This window comes from Lissotriton vulgaris, chromosome 6 (genome assembly GCF_964263255.1).
Source record: "Lissotriton vulgaris chromosome 6, aLisVul1.2, whole genome shotgun sequence".
Taxonomy (NCBI): Eukaryota; Metazoa; Chordata; class Amphibia; order Caudata; family Salamandridae; genus Lissotriton; species Lissotriton vulgaris.
Window position 1 is genome coordinate 1,835,877,694 of NC_141694.1, and position 22,914 is coordinate 1,835,900,607.

The following is a 22,914-nucleotide window of genomic DNA, read 5'->3' on the forward strand; positions in this document are numbered from 1 at the left end:
AAATACAAAGCAGCGCCCACAGATCCAACTTATATTAAGGGCCAGTTGCCTCTGGACTCCCTGGTTGTCTCCAATGCCCGGAAAAGAGCCAACTCGCAGACTACGGGTGATGCTCCTCCCCAGACAAGGAATCAAAAGTCTTTGAGGCTTCGGGGAAGAGGGTGGCAGCGCAGGCAGCCAACATATGGCGCATCTCCAACACGCAGGCGCTCCTGGCGCGTTATGACAGGGCACACTATGATACTCTAGAGACCCTTTTACAACATTTGCCCAATCAATATAAAGAAGCGGCTGAAATGTTAATACAGGAGGGGAAGCTAATCTCCAACGCTTCCATAAAGTGCGCTCTGGACGTGGCTGACACCGCCGCACGCGCAGTTAACACTAGCGTTATGCTTCGTAGACATGCATGGCTGAGGATATCTGGGTTCAAGCCAGCCATTCAAACCACCATCTTGAACCAAACAGTCAACCCAGATCACCTGTTTGGCCCTGAGGTTGACACCACCCTTGAGAAAATGAAAAAGGACACCGACACTGCAAAATCTATGGGTGCTCCAATACTAGAGGCACCTCAAGGGGGCAACTTTCGCAGTCAGCGCAGTTCTACAAAAGCAACACCCAGACTACTTATACCAACAAGGGTCGAGGTGGATACCGCGGCAACAACGCCAAGGGCAGAGGACGTGGCAACAACAGCTCCAGGTCCTCCACCGCCAACAAACATTGACGCCTTGTCACTGCCCCCCGACCACGCAACACCGGTCAGGGGGAGACTCCAGCAGTTCCTGCCCGTGTGGAAGTCCATCACCACGGACAGGTGGGTCAGAAAACTTGTACAATTCGGTTATTGTCTGGAGCTCACATCCACTCCACCCAACATACCCCCAAGGCACCGTCCTATGTCCGGCGAGCACTTGCACTTATTGCAGCAGGAAGTCAGTCATGCTGCAAAAAGGGGCAATAGAGCTCGTGCCCTTGCAGGAAAGAGGTGCAGGAGTTTACTCCCTGTACTTTCTGATTCCAAAGAAGGACGGATCCCCCAGGCCCATCCTGGATCTCAGGCCCCTCAACTTTTACATCCTATCAGAGCATTTCCACATGCTCACACTGCAGCAAGTTCTCCCACTGCTTCAACAGGGGGACTTCCTAGCAACTCTGGACCTGAAGGATGCGTACTTCCACATTCCGCTACATCCTTCACACAGAAAATACCTCAGGTTCACCATCCAAAACCAGCACTACCAATTCAAGGTTTTGCCTTTTGGGGTCACCACGGCACCCACGGTTTTCACAAAGTGCCTGGCGACGGTGGCGGCGCATCTCAGACGTCAAAACATCCACGTCTACCCCTGTCTGGACGACTGGCTCATTCAGGCGAAGTCGGCCCAGCAGTGCGCCGACCACGTGTCCCACACCATTCACCTTCTGCACGATCTGGGGTTCTCACTGAATTACCCAAAATCCCATCTCCAGCCCGCCCACATACGGCAGTATCTGGGTGCGACCATAGACACTCTGGCGGCCACAGCACAGCCAAATTCAGTGAGAGTCGACACCATTCAATCGCTGATCCAAAAATTCAGACCTCAACACTCGCTTCCAGCAAGAGTGTTCATGCAGTTGATAGGCATGATGGCCTCCTGCATCTCCATTGTCCCGCACGCGAGACTACATATGCGTCCGCTTCAGGAGTGCTTGGCACGTCAGTGGACTCAGGCTCACAACCAGTTGAAAGACCTAGTGTTGGTGAGCGGTCGGGCATACAACTCTCTGCATTGGTGGAATCCACGAAACCTTTGCAAGGGCCGACCGTTTCAGGAGCCTGTGCCACAGATTATCCTGACAACGGACGCTTCTCTCCAGGGATGGGGAGCGCATGTACTCCAATACACTGTGCAGGGACTATGGACGCAGCAACAGGGGAAGATGCACATCAATGTTCTAGAACTGATGGCGATCTTCATGGCACTAAAGGCTTTCAAAGTACACCTATGCAACAAGGTCGTGTTGATTCGGACGGACAACATGACGGCGATGTACTACATTCACAAGCAGGGAGGCACACACTCTCCGCAGCTGTCTCATCTGGCTCAGAGCATGTGGAAGTGGGCCATTCAGAGGAACATCTTCCTCATGGCAGAGCATCTCCCAGGCAAGGACAATCAGATGGCGGACCTGCTCAGCAGGCACAGCCACCAAATGCACGAGTGGGAGATACATGCATCAGTACTCCAGCCGTACTTCCAAAGGTGGGGTCATCCAGAGATAGACCTGTTCGACACGCAGGAGAACGCAAAATGCCAAAGCTTCGCCGCCAGGTTCCCACACCCACTGTCGCAGGGCAATGCGATATGGATGAACTGGTCAGGCAAATTTGCGTTCGCTTTTCCCCCAGCACCTCTGATACCGCTGGTGGCACGCAAACTCAGGCAACACTCGATGACTCTCATCCTAGTTGCTCCAACGTGGGCTCGTCAACCATGGTACACCACGTTTCTGGAACTGTCCGTGGTGCCGCATCAAAGGCTACATCTCACACCCAGCCTTCTGACGCAGAGCCATGGCGACATTCAGCACCCAGATCCGCAACAGCTCAACCTGGCGATCTGGCTCCTGAAGTCCTAGAGTTTGGCTACCTGAACTTACCTCCCAATTGCATGGACATCATTCGGGAGGCGAGGAAGCCCACTACTAGAGCCTGCTACGCGGCAAAATGGAAGCGGTTTGTCATTTATTGTGCAAACCACAACATTAACCCGCTGGACGCTTCTATTCAGAACATCATTGGTTACCTGTTCCATCTGTACAAGTGTAATCTGGCCTATACTTCCATTCGCATTCATCTGTCTGCAATGGCCGCGTATCTCCAAAATAGACAACACCTTTCACTCTTCAAAGTGCCTGCCATCAAAGCATTTTTGGAAGGCCTCAAACGAGTCATTCCGCCAAGGACTCCACCAGCTCCTGAGTGGAACCTCAATGTGGTTCTTACCAGGCTGATGGGTCCTCCTTTTGAGCCACTGCATTCCTGCGAGATTCAGTTCTTGACATGGAAAGTGGCTTTCCTCGTAGCAATTACATCGCTACGGAGGGTTAGTGAATTGCAAGCCCTCACAATCCAAGAGCCATTTATCCAAATTCATTCCAACAGGGTGGTGCTCCGCACCAACCCTAAGTTTCTGCCCAAGGTTGTGTCTCAGTTCCACATCAACCAAACAATCGAATTACCTGCTTTCTTTCAAAATCCAGAGTCACTGGCGGAGCGGATGCTCCACACCCTTGACGTTAAACGGGCCCTAATGTATTACATTGATAGGACCAAGGATTTTAGGAAAACTAAGCAACTCTTTGTCGCCTTTGCGCCACACCACAAAGGTAACCCTATTTCCAAGGCTGGTATTGCTAGGTGGATCGTTAAATGTATCCAGATCTGCTATGCAAAAGCAAAACGCACTCTTACCATTCCACCAAGAGCCCACTCCACCAGAAAGTTGGGGGCCTCTATGGCTTTCCTTGGAAACATTCCCTTAGAGGACATATGTAGAGCAGCCACATGGTCTACCACACACACATTTACTAAGCATTACTGTGTTGATGTGCACTCCAAACAGCAAGCAGCTGTAGGGCAGGCTGTTCTCAAGACACTTTTCCAAACTGCTGCAGCTGGCACGGGCGGCCGCCGCTAATGGAGGGACTGCTATGTATTCTATGCACAGATATGAATTCAGCAGCCCACATGCCTCGAACTGAATATGCTATTTACTAGTATGCATCTGTTCTTGGCATGTAGGGCTGCTGACATTCATATCGCCCGCCCTCCTCCCCGGCGCCTGTAGCAGCTGCAGTATTCACATATATACTCATAGCATGGTCATCATTCACTGAGTTTCACTCCTTCTTGGCCACAATGGCTAAAAACAATCTGGGGATGGAGTCGATGCCCATGCGCACTGTAGTCCAGGGGAGGAGCCACCTATCTCGTGATACTTCGAAGACTCTTCCAGGACAACAATGTGCAATCATCCGGACCCAACACTAGGCGGCGATCTATGCACAGATATGAATGTCAGCAGCCCTACATGCCAAGAACAGATGCATACTAGTAAGTAGCATATTCATTACCAAGGAGTAGCTGTTTCAGTGAACATACATAAGAACCCACTTGTGTTTTCCATTTCTCATGTTTTTGTTATGTGTTCCCTCAAATGAAAGATTGAACAATTCCGTTATGACAGTGTAATGAGGCATACTAATACCAGAATTTGTGCTATACAAATACCAAGGACATACAGTTTTCTTTTGTACAAAGCATTGTCTGATTAAAGCTCATCATACATAATTGTAATGTGATCTCTGCTGTGCAACAGCCTTTTAAAAACTGTTTTATGTTTTTTGTGAGGTTGTGATAAACATGCAACATATATGATTCTGCCAAACTAATGACGTGGTTAAATGTCTATTTACAATGATTACTGGTTTAATTACAGTTTTAGTGCTAGTATTTTTTATTTAATACTGTTCTTATTTGTTTTACAAAGGAACCACCAAAGCTTTATGCACCAATCCCAGCTGAGAAGAGAAAGCCTATTCGAGTGCTGTCTCTATTTGATGGCATTGCAACAGGTGAGTTTGTAGAAGCTAGCAGGTTTTTCTTGCTCTCTGTGGACTCACTTAGAGTACTTCTACGTAGCAGAATGTGCACTCTTTCAAATCAGAAACTTTAAAAGGTACACAAAGCAAATGGGCTTAGAAGTATTTTCACAAACTAAAGTTAGTCATTCATAAAAGTCCTTACAACATCATGTACAGCAGTACCGTACAGTAAGCTTGAACTAGGGGTAGACCTAGCCTGCAAAGATACAGGAATACATGGTTAATCATTTACATTACTACCTACACACCATCATACCACTGCGTCAACACTAAGTAAGTCTATATATCTTACCATGACATCCTCCTTACTTACATGGGCAGTTCCTTCACGACGTCCATATTATCATTTGTAATTGTTTTTCTGGGGGGTTTTCCCCTGCAAAAGTGGGGATGGGAAAAGTAAAAAGAATTGTGATATTGGGCGAGGACATTCCCACCAACCTCTTTTTTGTAAAGGGAAAAGAAAAAACCCAAGGAAAAATGAAGAAGAAGACTGGGAAACCTTAGCCTAGACACTTAAAATATTGAAATGTCTATTTCAAAACTAATAGTTTGATGAAGCTTTACATTGTTTTATTTTTTCTGATTGAGAATCCTAGCTGCAGATTCCTCACCTTTTGAATATTCCCCGGGCGCCATACTGAATCCAGAAATCTGCAGCAGTACCTCTGCACGCTGATGCTGTGCGGCTCTCCACTGACACTATTCTGCTTTGAAAATGACATGTGTAGCCTATATAGGTGCCACTCCTGTGCCCTCATGTCAGTTCGTTTCTTTCCTCACCAGCAGACGTGGATCCGGTGCAACCTCTAATTTCTTTGAGACCTTTATCTCAATCAAAAATCTGTTTTGCAGTGTGCAAGAGACATGTCACAGCCTAAAACAGGTTTTAAGGCCTTTAAGAATGGTCGCAAACAAATGTCTGTGACAGATCCTCACAGAATTTGCAGTAGTGCCTCGGGTTGATCCACAACTTTAAGACCTGCAGTGACTGTGTGTTGATGAACCCGAAGGCTATACCAGACGCTTCTTGAAACTCTACATCTCCAAGCGCTGGAAGACTCCACAACGGGATTGGTCCAAGGAAAATGTATGGTCCCGTTCAAGATCGAGAAGTCGCCAAAGTCATTGCAGGGGTTGGTCTTCCTCTTGAGCCAAATCTTCAGGTAAGTTGAAGAAAAAAAACAAGGAATCAAAGCGGGCTTTGGTCCCTTCCTGACACTCTCACTCTTGAGAAGGCGCGGGGACTGCACCATGCATCTGAATCTCACTCCCAAAGCCATTCGACTTTGAAGCTGACCCCCCTGAACACCAACTAGAACCCTCTGAGCAACTGGCCGCCTCCTGCTCCAATTTCGACTCCACCTTTGACGTCAGGGTCTACTCTGGTTCCGAGCCCATGAACGCCAATGTCATCTCCTGAAACAAGGCCCTATATGCCCTCTGTTTGACTACAAGTCTGTGCCTGTTTGGCCTCAGCCAAAATCATCCCCGCCTTTTAGGCTCTAGTTCATCCGCTTGAGCTGCCGTCACAATGACAATAGCACACCTTACATTCCCTGTTTGGCACTGATTCAGATAACAATTACAATACAGGTGATAAGATTGGCCAACCTCATTGTGTGGAAAATTGGTATGATGACTTGCAGGGGGCCGGTAGCCTTGATAGCTTCCCTGAATCCAAACTCCTCTCACCCCCTAGCTTTGCCAATGAGAAGAGTTCTTCCTACTCCCTGTTTATGTGTAGGGCAGACCTCTAGCTCCCCACTTTGGAGGTCAAGACCAATGTACTTGTGGATGCTCTTAAGCTGGGGAAGACATATACTGATCTCCTCTTATCATTTACCGAGGCTCTTACTGAGACCATGATGGAGGCTTGGCGCTAACCTTGGCCTGGCCTCTTCGTCAACAGCCAAATTGTATGATGCCAACGACCTGACAGGTCAATCCAGAATTTCTATCCCTGCACCTCTCACCTAAAAGCTTGGTGGTGCAGGCATCTGTAAGCAAAACTAATCCCAACACTTTTCTGACTACTCCCAGCGATAGAGAGTCTAATTGGGTAAGGACGTTCAGGAAGAGAGACGTGTCATCTGACAGCCTGACGCTCACTTCAGTGAATGCCAGCTGCTTCCTGGGGTGCTATTCTCACTCCTTTTGGGACCCAGTAGCTCAAGTTGTCTCAGGTGTCCCTGATGATCTCAGACCGGTCCTTGCCAAGGCCTTTCAGGAAGTTTGTGAGGTGGTCAAATTCACAATTCATTGTGATTTGAACATCACCGATTTGCTGCCACGCTTGTCTGACACCCACCTTATTGTCAGGCAATGTCCAGCCATCTCTCATGGACATCCAGGTCAATGGGACCTGTCTGTTTGGCGACAAGGCAGAGTCTGCTGTCGAGCAGTACAAGGAGAGTAGGGCTATGGCACATTCCCTGAACTGATCTTCCCCACTTGGACTCCAGGGGCAACCTTACAAAGCAGCGCAAAGAGATTGCTGTTAAAGCAACAATGCTCACGGTGTCTTTGACCAAGCTTGCAAAAAATCTTTCAGGCCCCACACTGACCCCTCTCTTGGAAGTCCTGAAAGCGAAAATTGGCCCCACTTTGTCGTATGGCTTAGGGATCTTTAATGGGAAATTAAACACTGCTCTGAATCGACATACAATAAAAATCTATAAAAAGGTTTGCCAGTTGCCACATTCTGCATCCCCCCCACAGATTAGACTAGAATTGGGGTTATTGAACTACGATGTTTCCTGTATCGGGGTATTCCTTAATCTTTGCCATAAATTACGACAATCAAACCCAGGTACATTAGAGTCTCTAGTTTGGCAAGAAATAAGGGAGAAAAACCCAGGAGGAACTTTTGGCAGACTCTTTAAGGACTATATCCAACAAATTTCAGCAGACGGCCTCTGGGCCCTTAATCCTGGTCAGTCTGCATTTAAGCTGGCAATTAAAAAAACATTAAGATCGCTATCACTCATTACAGATAAAGCACTGCTCTCAAAACGAAGTCATGCGTGGGCAGTTATTAATTCCTACAATCAGTTAGCCCCCTCCACTTACCTCTCAAGTCCTTTTTCATTGTATCTAAAACGCAGCTTCATAAGAATTAGAATGGGTGATTGGCAATTCCTGCAAAACCTTCCCACTTGGCGCCGTGTGGAAGAGGATACAACCTGCAGAGGGCGCGGCAAAGCAGCAGAAACGCTACTGCATGTGGTCTGCATTTGTCCCGCTTTTGATCCCCAACGCAGGCACAAGCTGAGGGGGGAATGGAATCGGCTGGGGGTTCGGACCTGTAGGCAAGCTATTATTGCTGCATTGAGCCCGGATAACACTGACTTAAATATAAGACTGACAAACCTTATTCAGAATGCTTACCGTAATTTTAAACAAAAAAGCCTTGCTATTGCTTTACCCCCATCTGTTTCAAATTAATCAATGCCTTTTAAACAAACCAAAAAATAAATAAATAAATACATAAATAAATAAACAAAATATAAACCCAATCCATTAGTCCATTAGGCAGCTAGCGATGAGAACAGTTTAAATAGTAGGCTGCGAGTAAGGGTTGTTTTACGTATGCATTCACAGCTTGGGAAGCGGTTTTAACAATTGATTGTTTGCTTTGTTTTATTATCTATGAACAATATAAAGAAATGTGTTACTTACCTGTAACAGCAGTTATCCAGTATTGGTGTCTTTCATAGATTCACATGCCTGAATCATTCCCCGTCGTCGAGACGGGAGCCTCCGGTACATAAAAAAGTAATGTCCTATAGACATACATAGAGAAAATAGGCCTAAGGGTCTCCCCTTAGCAGCCTTTCCCTGTCCTTATGTAAAAAGGACCAAACTCTCAGAGTCAGCCAATCAGCTCCGACCTCCCTCTAGAACCTTCCTGGGAGGAGCCTCAGTCCCTCAGATTTTCGTACGCACCCATGCTAGGTAGACGTAGTATCGTTAGAGAGGGATGTGAGTCCTTCCAGGGGAGGCGGGAGGGTTGCATGTGAATCTATGAAAGACACCAATACTGGATAACTGCTGTTACAGGTAAGTAACGCATTTCTTATCCAGTATTTGGGGTGTCTTTCATAGATTCACATGCCTGAATCAGAGTAGTTAGCAATAAGATATGCACATTTGTGATGTAAAGTTGCTCTGCAATCATGTTAGACAATATACATATCATCAAATAACATGGGATAATAGCGTAAGCAGAATGATACATGAACAAGCAATGTGCATACCTGGATGGCGGGAAGTAGGAAGGCTCACCTCACTGAAAGAGATGGCGAAGGACCGCCTGTCCCACTGCTGCATCCTTCTGGAGTTAAAGATCCAGGCAGTAGTGTTTGGAGAAAGTGTGCGGTGACTTCCATGTCGCCGCTCTGCATATGTCCAAGATTGGCACTCCAGCGAACAGTGCCGTTGATGTTGACATTGCCCTGGTGGAATGCGCAGTAACTTGATCGCTCAATGCCCGTCCGGCCTTGTCATGGCAGAATGTAATCGCTGAGGAGATCCACCTCGAGATGCTTTGTTTCGTGAGAGGCAGACCCATTCTTGGTCTGCTGTATGCTACGAACAGTTGTGAAGACTATTGGTTCATTGAGATGAAAGTCCGAAGGCACTTTTGGTATGAATTTAGGGTTTGGCCTCAGCACCACCTTGTCTTGTCTGAACTGCATAAATGGTTCCTGAATGGACAGAGCCTGCAGTTCGCTCACTCTCCTTGCAGATGTTAAAGCGAGCAAGAGCGCTGTTTTCCACGAAATGTACTTGAGGGATGGTCGATGAATAGGTTCAAAAGGATGTCTCATGAGTTGGTTGAGGACCAGATTGAGTTGCCACGTTGGAGGAATCTTCCGAGGTCTGGGGAATGATCTATACAGACCCTTTAGAAATTGTTTGACTAGTCTACTGGACCACAGAGAAGGTCCTGTGGAAGTTCTGGTGAACCGTGAGATAGCTGCCAGGTGAACCTTTATGGACGCATGCGCCAGTCCTGACTGTGCCAACTGTAGGAGGTATGGCAATATTTGTTCAGGTGTTATTTGTAGTGGTTGCAGGCCCTGTGTTGAACACCAAATGCAGAATCTTTTCCATTTGAGAGAGTAGGTTTTGTTAGTACTGTCTGCTCTCGCTTTTGCCAACACCTCTCTGCATTCCTGTGGGATATTCAGGCTAGAGAACTCTCTGTGCTCAGGAGCCAGGCCGATAACTTGAGCGATTGCAGGTTCGGGTGTTGGACTTGCCCGTTGGACATCGTCAGGAGGTCCGGATGTTGTCGTAGACGAATCGGTGTCCTGATGGATAGTCGAAGCAGATCCGAGAACCAGTGTTATCTCGGCCAGAACGGGGCAATCAGGATCAGGGTACAGGGCTCCGCCTTCATCTTTCTGAGAAGCCTCGGGATCATCGGAAACGGAGGAAAAGCGTACGCAAACACGCTGGACCAGCCGATGGAAAAAGCATTTCCCAGTGACCCCTGTTGGGGATGCCAGCTTGCGTAGTTTGGGCATTTGGCTTTCCCCTTGGTGGCAAACAGGTCGATTCTTGGGGCTCCCCATTGAGAGAAGATGTGGGTCAGAGCGTTGTCGCTTAGTTCCCATTCGTGGGAGAGGGATTGTTGTCTGCTCAGGGCGTCCGCGATGATATTGTCTCTGCCTGGTACATAGTCCGCTTTGAGTGTGATCCCGTGCAGGACGAGCCAGTTCCAGATCTTTTGCGATTCGCGTGATAGAGTGAGCGAACGCGTCCCTCCCTGTTTGTTGAGATAGTGCATCGTCGTGGTGTTGTCGGTTTTGACGAGCACCGGGGAGTTCTGGATGCGTGGCAGAAAGGCTTGAAGTGCCAGATACACAGCTCTTAGTTCCAAAAGGTTTATATGGAATTGTTTTGCCTGAGTGTCCCACTTGCCACTGATCCGAAGGTCCTGGAGGACAGCGCCCCATCCTTCCAGGGAGGCGTCCGTGGTGACCACCAGAGGTGTTGCCGGAAGGAGAAACGGCAGTCCTACAGTTAGATTTTTGCGGAGCTTCCACCACTCTAGACTCCTGGATATTTTTGTTGTTATCCGTACCGTGTCCTCGAAAGAGCCAGTACTTTGAGTCCATTGGCTCGCAAGCGCTTCCTGCAACGGGCGCATCCTGAGTCTGCAGTGAGGGATGAGAAGGATACAGGAGGACATCATGCCCAGGAGTGATGTGTAGGTCCTGACTTTTAGGTTCTTTCTTGCCGCCACAGCCGTGGCCAGAGATAATATCTTGTCTGTCCTTTCCTTGGGGGGGGAAGGCCCTTGCGGACTCCGTGTCCAGGGTCGCCCCGAGGAAGGTAATTCTTGTTGACGGGATAATGCAGGATTTCTTGAGATTCAGAGTTAATCCTAGCCTCTGAAAGAGATTGGTGCAGGCGCTGGAGGATTCGGCTGCGCCTTTTGCCGAGGGTGCTTTCACCAGCCAGTCGTCTAGGTAGGGGAAGACTTGGTGACCCATTTGACGCAGGAAAGCTGCCACCGGTGCCAGGCACTTCGTGAAAATCCGCGGCGGCGGATTTGAGGCCGATCGGCAGGACCTTGAATTGATAATGTTGTCCTGCAACCTCGAACCTTAGGAATTTTCTGTGGCACTTGAGGATGGGGATGTGGTAGTAGGCATCCTGGAGATCCAAGGATGTCATGAAATCTCCTTTTTCTAGAATGCCCAGTATTTCTTGAATCGTGACCATTCTGAACGATTGGCTCCGTAGGAAAGCGTTGAGTGCCCGGAGATCCAGAATGGGCCGCCATTTGTTCTCCTTCTGGCGTACAAGAAAGAAGTGGGAATAAAAGCCTTTCCCTTTGAGGTGCGTTGGAACTCGCTCGATCGCCCCCTTCGTTAGCATAACAGAAATTTCCTGGAGCAGCAGGCGTAGTTGTTTGTGTGTCCGCCTGCGTGGAGGTGTTTTGGGAGGAATGGTGGTGATTTCCAGGGAATGGCCGAATCTTATAATTTGGAGAACCCACCTGTCCGTGGTGATGTGTTGCCAATTGGTGAGGAAATGGGTCAGTTTTCCTCCAATTTGCAATGAGTGACAAGGTGTCTGGACTGGCTGGAGTAATGGGTCACTGGCGGCCGCCAGCGCCCCTCTTTTGATTCTTTCCTCTGAAGGTCGATCTGCCGTAAGAAGACTGACGTCCTTGTTGTTGTTTGTGTTGGTATTGATTTTTGTTACCGTAGGAGTACGAGGACCTGTTCTGGTAGGAACCACGGTAAGAGGACTGACCTCTGGATCTGTTGCCGCGAAAGGACTGGTTCCGCGTTTGCAATGTACCCAGTGCCCTGGCAGTATCGGTGTCCTTCTTTATGGTTTGCAGTGCCTCATCGATCTTGTCCCCAAAAAGGTGTTGGCCGTCGAAGGGCATGTCCAGCACCTTTGATTGTACTTCCTGTCGGAACGACGTTGCTTTGAGCCATCCTTGACGTCGCAGGACTTCTGCTCCGGCAAGTTGTCGAAAGCCGGTCATGGCAGCGTCAATAGCACAATCAATTATTTCCGCTGCTGATGTTTGACCCTCCACAAGTAGAGCCTTGACTTCAGTTTGGACAGTGTCAGGCAGTTCCGCCAGATATGGGGCTATGTCCTCCCAGAGTTGGCGATTGTATCGTCCCAAGAGGGCAATGGAGTTGGCCACTTTGATGGTCATGGCCGACGTTGTCGTGAAACGTTTTCCGATTTTATCCAACTTCCTGCCCTCTTTGTCCGGGGGAGCCGACAGAGGGGAGGAAGGGTTGCGTGAGTTCTTCTGGGCCGCCTGCGTGACCACCGAGTCAGGTTTAGGGTGTCCATTGAGGCAAGCTGCCGCCGTAAGCGGGGCCTTGTATTTTTTGTCCAGGCGTGGAACTACCGCAGGATCAGAAGCGGGCGTCAGCATGAGTTTCTTGCCTTGTTCCCATAGGAATTCTATGATCGGAATAGATTTCGTTGACTTCTGCGTCTGCTCTTTGAAATCATGTAGGAAGCATTCAGTTTCAGTCGACTCCATAACCATATGGAATCGTTTAGCCGCCCTTTCCACAATTTTATGGAAGCCGCCAATGTCCACTGGCGGAGAATCTGCGTGGCGCGGTTGAGGTGAGGCTGGGGAGGATGCGACATATTCATCCTCCTCATCATGGGCAGAGTGTACTTCCTGGACCTCTCCTTCTTCCAACTCCTCCTCTTCATCATCGTCGTCCGACGATACCACCACCTGAGGTTGGATCCTTTCACGGTGGGCTTGAGGAGGAGGTCGAGACTGTTTTGGTAGTGACGCTGGTGCCGTGTCAATCACTGTAGGCGTCTGATTGCCACTTTCTGTAGTTGACGCTTCCGGAAAGCGTTGCTTGTAATCTTGTATAAGGTGTTTCAAGTCATTGACAATAGAGACCGGTAGGCACACCATGGGGGGGACCTCCGTTCGGACACTAGTGTGGACGGAGTGTTCTTGGTAAGTGAACTCCTCCTGCTCTTCGTCTGTGCTTTGGCATTTGACATGAAGGTCTGATATGGAAGTAGCAGGACCCATGTGGTCTTCCTCCTCAGATTCTTCACTCTGAAAGATTTCTGGAGGTGGTTGCATTTCCACTTTGCTCGGAGACGTGGTTTCCGGTGTAATGCGCTGTCTGGCAAGCTTGCCTGTTCCTGTCGTCGTTGGTGGCGTCGTCGACGGTGGTAGCGTGAGGGACGACACCTCTACTAGCTTGGATTTTTTCCATGTTTAAGCAATGGTTATCGTCGTCGACGAGTCCTCCGTCGACGGCGTGTTCGTCGACGGGTCCGTCGACGGTGTCTTCGTTGACGGTAAGGTCCTGTTCGTCGACGGTGTCTTCGTCGACGGTAAGGTCTTGGTCGTCGACGATGACCTCGACGTCGATGTGGTCGTCGTCGGTGCACTCGTCGACGGCGAGCCCGCCGTCGACGTCCTCGTCGTCGATGACTTCGTAGTCGACGTCTTCTCCGTCGATGCTCTCGTCGACGCCTTCGATGTCGGAATAGTCGACGGTGCCGTCGTCGACGATGTGCTCTTTGTCGACGGTGTAGTCTTCGTCGTCGACGAGGTCTTAGTCGTCGACGACGGTTTCAGCAGTATAACTGAGGAGATAGGCCTACCTGCTGACGATGACGATGGAGTTGTCGTCGTCGACGGCGAAGGTGACGACGCTGTGGTCGTCGACACAGTGGTAGTCACTGAGGTAGTCCTCTGGGCATGTCTGGTAGAGGCAGGCTTCTTAAAAGTCTGGGAATCTTTTACAGACACTGAAGATGTCGTAGATTTTGCCTCTGAAGACTTCTTATGTGCCTTCCTAGGAGGAGTGTCTGATTGGCCTCTTCTGAGAGACTTCGGAGGTTTTAGAGACACTACCCACAGAAGACTCCAGGTTGTCTCTATCCTTCAGTCTGTCAAGCCAGATGAGAAGGCGACCCTCTCTGTCCCTTACGGTCTTTTTAGGGAAAGACCTACATATTCTGCAGGTCTCAGAGACGTGGTCCGGATAAAGGCAGTATAAGCACAGGTCATGCTTATCATCCACATGGAGCCTTTTCTTCCCACATGAAGAGCAGGCCCTGAAAAGGGCTTTCTTCTGGGAGTCAGACATTGTCTAAGCAGTGAAAGAAGCACTTACTGCAGACAAAGTGGACTGAAGTGGTTCCTGATGAGAATGTAGAGCGAAGAAAATCACTTCCAAAGGTAATTAGATGATTTTTAAGGAATCCTGAGGAGAGCTCAGGCTGGAGACTCCCTAGCACAACGTGCGGTAGAAAATCTGAGGGACTGAGGCTCCTCCCAGGAAGGTTCTAGAGGGAGGTCGGAGCTGATTGGCTGACTCTGAGAGTTTGGTCCTTTTTACATAAGGACAGGGAAAGGCTGCTAAGGGGAGACCCTTAGGCCTATTTTCTCTATGTATGTCTATAGGACATTACTTTTTTATGTACCGGAGGCTCCCGTCTCGACGACGGGGAATGATTCAGGCATGTGAATCTATGAAAGACACCCCAAATACTGGATAATCTGTAATTTTCTTTTAAAGATATTTGTTTTATATCTAAATAAAGATTGTTGTTAACAGTGATCTTCCCCACCTTGCCAGCTGTCTCAGCCCGACTGTCCCTTTTGTTGCTTGGGTGGAGGTACCCTATACCATCCTTCAATTCAACTCCAGCATTGCACCCAGCAGTTTCACAGGCGCGGTTCCCACCACTGCCTCCAAATTGAACTGGCCACCCAGTCCACTATCCCCCCTGTTGCTTCACCTGCAAACCTTTTTAGCATGCCCTTATTGGAGCACAGTCTCCCGATAGGAGGCAGGGTCCGATGATTCTTGCCGAGTTGTTCAGCCATAACATCCGACAGGTGGGGTCTGCAAATTGTTCGGAAGGGCTTTGCCCTACTCTTCCTTTCTGCACCGCTGCACCTTCCACAGACCCACCAATGAATGAGAGAAAAGACAATCTTTCCATTTTGCGGCTTGAAGTGCAAGCCCTTTTGGCCACAGGGACAATCGAGAGGGGGTCCAGACTAGAAATAGGACATGGTGCTATTCCTGCTACTTTCTTGTGCCCAAGAAAGACGTAGGTCTTAGTCCTCTTTTAGACCTGCACCCTGTCAATTCCTTCCTCCAGAAGGAAACATTTTAAAAGCTCACACTTGCGCAGGTATTGTGTTCTCTCGACCCTGGAGACCGGATGGTGGAGTTCAACCTGCGGGACATCTATTTCTCTCGTAGGGGATTTCCATGTATAGTCATAAGCGAGGAATAGTCCTGCCCATGTTGCCTACCCCAGAGCACTTTATCCAAATATGTTCTTAAGTGAAGAAATTCGCCTTTCTTCTGGTAGGCCTTGAAAAGTCACTTAAGAATGCCATATTGCAGCCTAGGAGAAGGCCACAGAGGTCACAGTTCTTCATCTTGTCCCTTGCAAAAGAAGGGACTGTGAGAGTATATGCTCTCGGAATATATATTTTTTTGTAATAGCACAGGAAAAGAACATTCACAAACCCATTTGCTATGAATAGACAGTTATGAAGAACTGCCTGCCCCTGTAATCCATGGGCTGCTATTATAAGTATAAAAGAAGAAAACTGTACCTTTAAGAGCAGAGAGGCCACCAATATCCCATCATGCTCACTCAGATGCAGTTACCTCAGGTCTTTTTTCCGGCTCATTCTGACAGCACCCTTGGAGCATTGAACTCGACCTTTTTAGTTTTTTTCTTCAATTTAACTCTTCATACTTCATTGTTTTTTGCTTCACTTTGCGTCTTTTGTCCTTCTCTGTGGAGCAAAGTGTTTTTCTATTAGGAAAGAGGCGTTTTTCCTATTCCATGGCTACTGCCATGGAATATCCCTACGTCGCATGCATGGCTGCGTTTAATGTCTCTGAAACCTGACGCCCAGTTACAGCTACGAAACTTACCCTTTTCTGGCTCCACCCTCTTCAGGTTAACACGCTGACGATGAGCTGTCCCGTTTAAAAACAGAAATGGATACTTTAAAAGCGGTGGGATGAGAGAACAAAAGAACGAGGACATTCTTTTCGCCCCTACCACCGTCGTTTCTCTGCACAGAGGGTTCAAACCCCTCAATGGCAATCAAGCAGGTCGCAACAGCACCAGTTGCCGTACCAATCGCAGTGCAAACCGCAAAGAGGTCGTAACTCCCAACAAACAAATCAAGGGGGACGACAACCCGCTGCATCAAAACCCTGAATCCTTTCTTCCCCTCTTCTTTTACCCACTCAGGTAGGGGGAAGCATTAAAAATGATCCGGAGGAGTGGAAAAACATTACAACAGACGCCCGGCTCGTGAATATTGTCAAACATGGCTATCGTCTCAGGTTCACTCGCCCCAGACAGTCGTTAGCCACCTCCAGACTATGGCCGACCTCCTGCACCTGCTGGGGTTCTACATCAATGTGCTAAAATCATACCTGTGTCCCTCTCAGAAGCTCCTCTTCATCGGAGCGGTTCTAGACTCGGCGCAGTTTCGGGTTTATCCTCCCGAACAGCGGGTTCAGGATATTCAGGCTCTGATTCCGATCTTTCAGCCGTTATCCCGGGTCTCTGTCAGGTTGACGCTGCGGCTTCTGGGGCTGATGGCCTCCTTCATCCTTCTGGTGCATCACGCCAGGTGGCGGATGCGGGCTCTGCAGTGAGACCTGAAATTTCAGTGGACCCAGCATCAGGGCAACTTGTCCGACCATGTCTTGATCTCAGAGGGCACTGTAAGACAGTTGCAGTGGTGGCTCGCGGACCTCGATTGGTTCAGCGGCAGATCCCTCTCCCTACCCCAACCGGAGCACGTAGTTTGACGGACGCGTCCCTCCAGGGCTGGGGGGGCCACATGGGAGAGGCGGAGATAAGAGGTCCTCTGGTCTCAGACGGAGTCCTGGCTCCACATCAACCTTCTGGAGCTGCGGACGATCCGGCTTGCACTGAAGGCATTCCTCCCCTCTGTCCGGGGGAGTGTAGTGCAGGTGTTCACGGACAACACCACCGCCATGTGGTACTGCAACAAACAGGGCGGGGTGGGGTCGTGGACCCTATGCCAGGAAGATCTGCGCCTCTGGCAGTGGCTGGAACATCAGGGCGTGACCCTGGTGGTTCAACACCTGGCAGGTTCCCTGAACGCCAGGGCGGAGGAACTCAGCCTTCGGTGCATGATGGATCACGAATGGCGTCTGAACTCGGACGTGGCGCAAGGCCTCTTTCAGCAGTGGGGAGAGCCTTGGTTAGATCTATTCGCCACCGAAGAGATCCCGCAATGTCATCAGTTCTGCGCGTTGGAGTTTCCAAGGTGGCACTCGCTTGGCGACGCTTTTCGTCGCGAGTGGAGCTGTGTTCTGTTGCATGCCTTTCCGCCTATACCACTTCTGCCCAGAGTGCTGAAGACGATCAGGCGCGACCGGGCCTAAGTCATCCTTGTGGCTCCGGACTGGGCACGAAGATACTGGTATCCCGAGCTACTCAGCATGTCTGTCGATCCCCTGATTCGTCTGCCTCTTCAGGAGGACCTTCTGTCGCAACAGCAGGGGACGGTCCTCCACCCGAACATGTCCAGTCTCCACTTACATGCGTGGAGATTGAGCGGTGGCAGTTGAGGCCATTTGCCTTGCCTCCTAAAGTCTGTAAAACACACAAAATCGGTATACGCCTGCAGGTGGAACACATTTTTGGCCTGGTGCACAGCAAAGGCTGTGGATCCCCTTTCTGCCCCTCTTTCAGAGGTTATCCTCTTTATTCTTTCTCTTGCCCAGCAGGGCTCTGCTCTGGGCACTCTAAAGGGCTACCTCTCTGCCATTTCCGCCTTCTTAAGGCTCCCTGATCAGCCCTCTTTGTTCAAGTCCCCAGTTGTAAATAGGTTTTTGAAGGGCATCACTCATATGTTTCCTCCTGTTCCTTTCGTGATGCCTCAGTTGGACTTGAACCGTGTTCTGACTTATCTGACGTGCGCTCCTTTCGAGCCACTTCATAACTGTCCTCTTCGTCTCCTTACTCTCAAGACTGCATTCCTGGTTGCCATCACCTTTACCAGGAAGGTGAGTGAGCTCCAGGCTCTTTCCTCTAAACCTCCTTTCCTATCTGTCCATCCGGACAAAGTTGTGTTGCGGACGCGACCCTCTTTCCTGCCCAAGGTAGTCACTGCCTTCCACATCGGGCAGTCCATCACCTTGCCCACCTTCTTTCCGCCTCCGCATCCCTCAAAAGATGAAGAGAGGCTCCACCGTGTGGACCCAAAACGTGTGCTCTCATACTATCTGGATCTCACCCGCCAGTTCCGGGTGGATGGCCAACTTTTTGTTGGGTACGTGGGCGCTAAGAAAGGTCGGCGGTGAACAAACAAACCATCTCTTGTTGGGTTGTCTTGTGCATCAAGGCGTGCTATTCTTTGGCTAAAAAGGAGCCTCCTGTTGGGCTGAGGGCCCATTCCTCTCGGGCCACGGCGGCTACTACTGCCCTGAGTCGGGGAGTCTCCTTGTAGGACATCTGTCAGGCAGATACGTGGGCCTCGCTGCACACGTTCACAAGACACTACTGCTTGGACAGCCAAATCCGGAGAGATGGCTTCTTTGGCCGTTCCGTTCTCCAGGACTTTCTGGTGTGATCATTGGTTCGCAGACTCACCACCGGGGTTGCCGCTTCAAATGGTATTTAGAACAAGGAATCGGTGTTACATGTAACCCCGTATGTCACCAACGGTACAACACTTAGAGGACCATAGAAAGTGTTAGAATGCACTCTACTCTTTAAAGCTCAATATTTCTAGTGTCATATGGGATAGAGCATTAGTTCAAATGGTTCTCGAATAAGGACAAATACAGCACCCGCCAGCAGACGACAGTAGTTAGTAGGATGAAAGGGGAAAAGCCTCTGCTCCCCTCGCAGGCTAGATCTACAGTGATAAAATACTCCAATGATTTCAGGCCTGGGAAGGGATAGAGAGATGCAGGCTCACTTCAAGTAAACTCTTTGAATATGTCCTTCAGGTCCACTCTCTTGTTGAAAAGATGTTTTTTGTTCTGGTGAGACCTGCTCCCTAACACTTTCCATGCTCATGACTGGTCCACACCGTCATGAGCCACGGGCGGCGGGTTCTCATGACTGCGTGGAACCATCATGCAACTGCTGCTCCGCCTTCTCAGCACTAATTCCCCACCTGTGCGGGCGAATTAGTGAGAGGGCGGGGTCATGCCGGCTCCACGCCGTCATGAGCACATGCCGTCCGTGACTTATGGCGGTGTGTAGCCGTCATGAGTAAGGGGGCTCCATGCCAGCCCCCTAGCCCTGCCTGCGCCGCGGCCTAATTCGCACAGCGGCGAAGGTGATAATTCTCAAGCCCTGGGACAGTTCACATTCTCATGATGACCTGCACACAGGCATCAGTCTGCTTGTCCCTACTCTCATAAGATACCACCTTCTTAGCACATATGGTAGTATGGCAGCCTTTTCTTCAAGGGCAGGTCACATCATGGCTTCCTCCAGTGTTAAAGGTTTTTTCATAGCCTTACTGAAAACATAAAGTTGAGTCTTGCTTCCGGCAAGACATCCACGTGAATTGTATTCATTATGTGTTTGTGAGAAGTTGGCCTGATATATGATGTTCTCTAGTTCTAGTGATCACCTTGTATCAGTCCAAACAACCCTTATGGTGATTGGTTGTAAGTCAACCTTATAGACCAGCTATCCTAATGGTAGCATGGACAAAGCAGTCTTAGGCTAAACTCTTTTGGCATGTGAAGCCAGCTGTTTTACCACATATAACCCCTTGAATATCAAGTGAAAGGACACCACACAGGTTGTTATGAAAATAAACAAGTATTTATTAACTAACATACACCTCTGAACTCTTTATGAGATCAGAGGGCTAAGCACATGACAATCTCTTAAGAAAAATACGTTTAAGTTGCACAATATTACAATGGTGCCCTAGGGGCACGACAAACCATATACTAAGTAAGTGGAATGTGAAAGTCGATAAAAAGAATGGAGCTGTCCAGAGGCTGTAGGATCGCTGGGACCACGCTATACTAACTCTAGGTAGGTACTAGGAGGCCCGCGGAACGCGTGTGCAGAGTGTGAACTCACACACGAGATGCGTAACAGTGTCTATGGACAGTACAGTTCAAGGAAAAGGTGATTACGGACAATCCTGACTAGGAAGAACTAAAACGACTGTGTATCTAGACACTAGGAGAGTCAAGCCACCCTTGAGCACCGAAATGCTCGTGTTACCTCACCCACAGGCTGCGGGTGTATAGGTGCCAAGTCGTGTCGGGTTCCGGCGTTGAAGTCTATGGAGCCTGGAGGAAAAGATGCTGCAGGCAGTCAGGAGGAAGATGTCCGGTGTGATCCAAGGGTGGATCAGTGAAGAGAAGAACCTGAAAGCAGAGAGGACAGTGTTCAAAGTCACTAGCCAGTGACTGGAGTGGAACCAGATGTCGTTGTCGCGATCAGGTGAGGGTGGACGCTTGTCTCTGCAGCCACGTGGACCAGGTGGTGTCTTCGACGACCAGGGTGGAGGCACGGGCTGTCCCACGCAGGCTCTCGCTGTCTGCGGTGTCGGCTTCGGATTCGGAGTCAACAGGCCTTGGCAAAGGCAACCCACGCGGTGAGTGGAAACGGCGTCTGGAGTGGACCAGGAGGGTCCAGGGTGCTCCTCTTTTGGAAGGGAGCAAGGGCCAGTCTGGAGCAACCAAACCAGCAGTGAAGATTTCGGAGTTCGTCGTCTAGGAGGTCACTAGCCAGCCGGCAAGTGACCAGACAACGCGTCGAGCAGCAAACAGGCAGAAGGGCCCCACGCAGATCTCGTGGATGCTAGAGGGCTGGTCTTCGGTGCAGGAGCTGCTTGGGGTCGGGGCTTCTCAGTCCCCAAAGCACTTGGACAAGGATACCTCAGAAGTCGTGCTGGAGCGAAGTGCTGCCGGTCCCACATGTCTCGTCGCACCCACGGATCTCAGCTGAGCTGCAGATGTAGGTAGAGGTCGGAGAGGTCTGGGAATCCGGGTCTCGTCGGGCTCTGAAGTCTGGATCCTTGAAGGAAGACGACAAAGGGAAGCCGCTGGACGCTGATGGTGCCTGCTTGTGCAGGGTGGACACTCCTTGCCCACAAGGGAGATTTCTTCAGTCTTCTGTGGAGCAGAACGTCGAAGTCCAGAGTTTCTTCTTGTAAAGTTGTTCAGGATAATCTAATTTGGAATGGGACCAGCTCCTACCTTTATCTGGCTAAAGGGGGCTGTACTACGACTAGGTCCCTCCTCTGGGTGGGACCAGGAAGGGGGGTGGTGACACCCACTATCCTTTGTCCGGTCTTGCGCCAGCTCTGGGGCTGGAGTGCCCCAGGAACTGGTTTAGACCGGTGTATGCACAGGGACACCTTGTGTGCCCCAGGCATGTCTCATTCCTTTCAGCCCTGTCCTACCTAATACACAAAATCCTGTCTGGGGTGGTGCTAGCACCACCCAAGGCAGGAAACCCTTTGTCCAAGCCTCCCTCGCTGGAAGGACTCCCAGCAGCAGGAGGTCAGACTTGTGTCTGTGGTGGCAGCATCCAGTTTGTGATGCTGAGGCTCGAGTTAACTTTAACCGGGGTTCACAGTTACATACATGTTGTGTCCCTATAAAAGGGTGGAATGCTACCCCCGTCGCCACAATTGGCGAGGGGGTAGTATTCCAATTCGTATGACACCTTACTCGACATGTTTTGATAATGCTATACCAAAGTTGGCAATAACCGCGAGGATTATAATGCACTTAAGAGTATATGGTATAGCGTTATCATGGAAACAGCTACAGGACTTGGTTCCGAAAGCTGCAGACAGGCTCAGCTCATGCTAGAGCACCATCTCACATAATTCCAAGCACTCTGCCTTCAGGATTGATAAGGCCTGCCATAGGAGTGACTGATAGGAGGATATGTGTCCATTTTATGGTTAGATATAGGGATGCTATATCTAAAGCAAAGGGTGATTACACCACCTTGCCCCAGCTGATTGATCAGCCAGTTGTGTCAGATTTGGATGGCCAGCCAGGGGTGGCATAATACATGCTGCAGCCCCTGGTAGCCCCTGGGTACCTAAGGTACACTGTACAGGGACTGATAAGGTGACTCAGTATCTAATTAGATATGCACCTAAGGTACATGGTTGTCAATTTAGAGAGAGCACAGCTAGGCTGTCGGTCTGATTAGCAGGCCCACAGCCAGGGAAAGTCGTAAACCAGTGAAGCAAAAAGCAAAAATCGGGGGTGACCATAGGATTGCAGACCCTACTCTCCAACAGTGTTGTTGTAGATAACATGCTTTGTACTGTTCTGCTATCTAGTGTTAGCTTTAGTAAGTTTGAGATTACTTTTCAAAATTACTCATGATCATGTAGCCAAAATACAATGCATCAGAACACACTCTCCACCTTGGACTACTTCTGTCATCGTGTTTGGAGCAAACCTTTGGTGCTTTGCCTTGGCAACTTCATTCTAACCACAAAATTCAAGGTATCTGATAGCGACGATGTAGGAAAGTAGGATCTGCTTTCATGGTTACCCCCACTTATTGCCTGTCAGTGTGTTTTGGCTGTAGTTGGCTGGGATCCTGCTAACCAGGACCCCGCCATCAGGGCTCCCTCACCCAAAAAGACTTTGCTAAGGACTTTTGTTCCCCCACCATTGGCTACTGGTGTACCCTAATACGTGCTTAGTATATGGCACTAAGGTACCCAGGGTATAGGTGTAGGAA

General features: G+C 49.5%; 1 protein-coding gene across 5 annotated transcripts in view; it reads left to right on the forward strand.

The window, feature by feature from the left end:
• Positions 1 to 22,914, forward strand: part of DNMT3A (DNA methyltransferase 3 alpha) — a 1,977,379-nt gene that overhangs the window by 1,645,421 nt on the left and 309,044 nt on the right. For all 5 annotated transcript variants that reach the window (XM_086928111.1, XM_086928112.1, XM_086928113.1 and 2 more), the window contains one exon: positions 4,542 to 4,626. In XM_086928111.1, the coding sequence (XP_086784237.1) occupies positions 4,542 to 4,626 (85 nt within the window). The remainder of the gene's footprint in view (positions 1 to 4,541; positions 4,627 to 22,914) is intronic.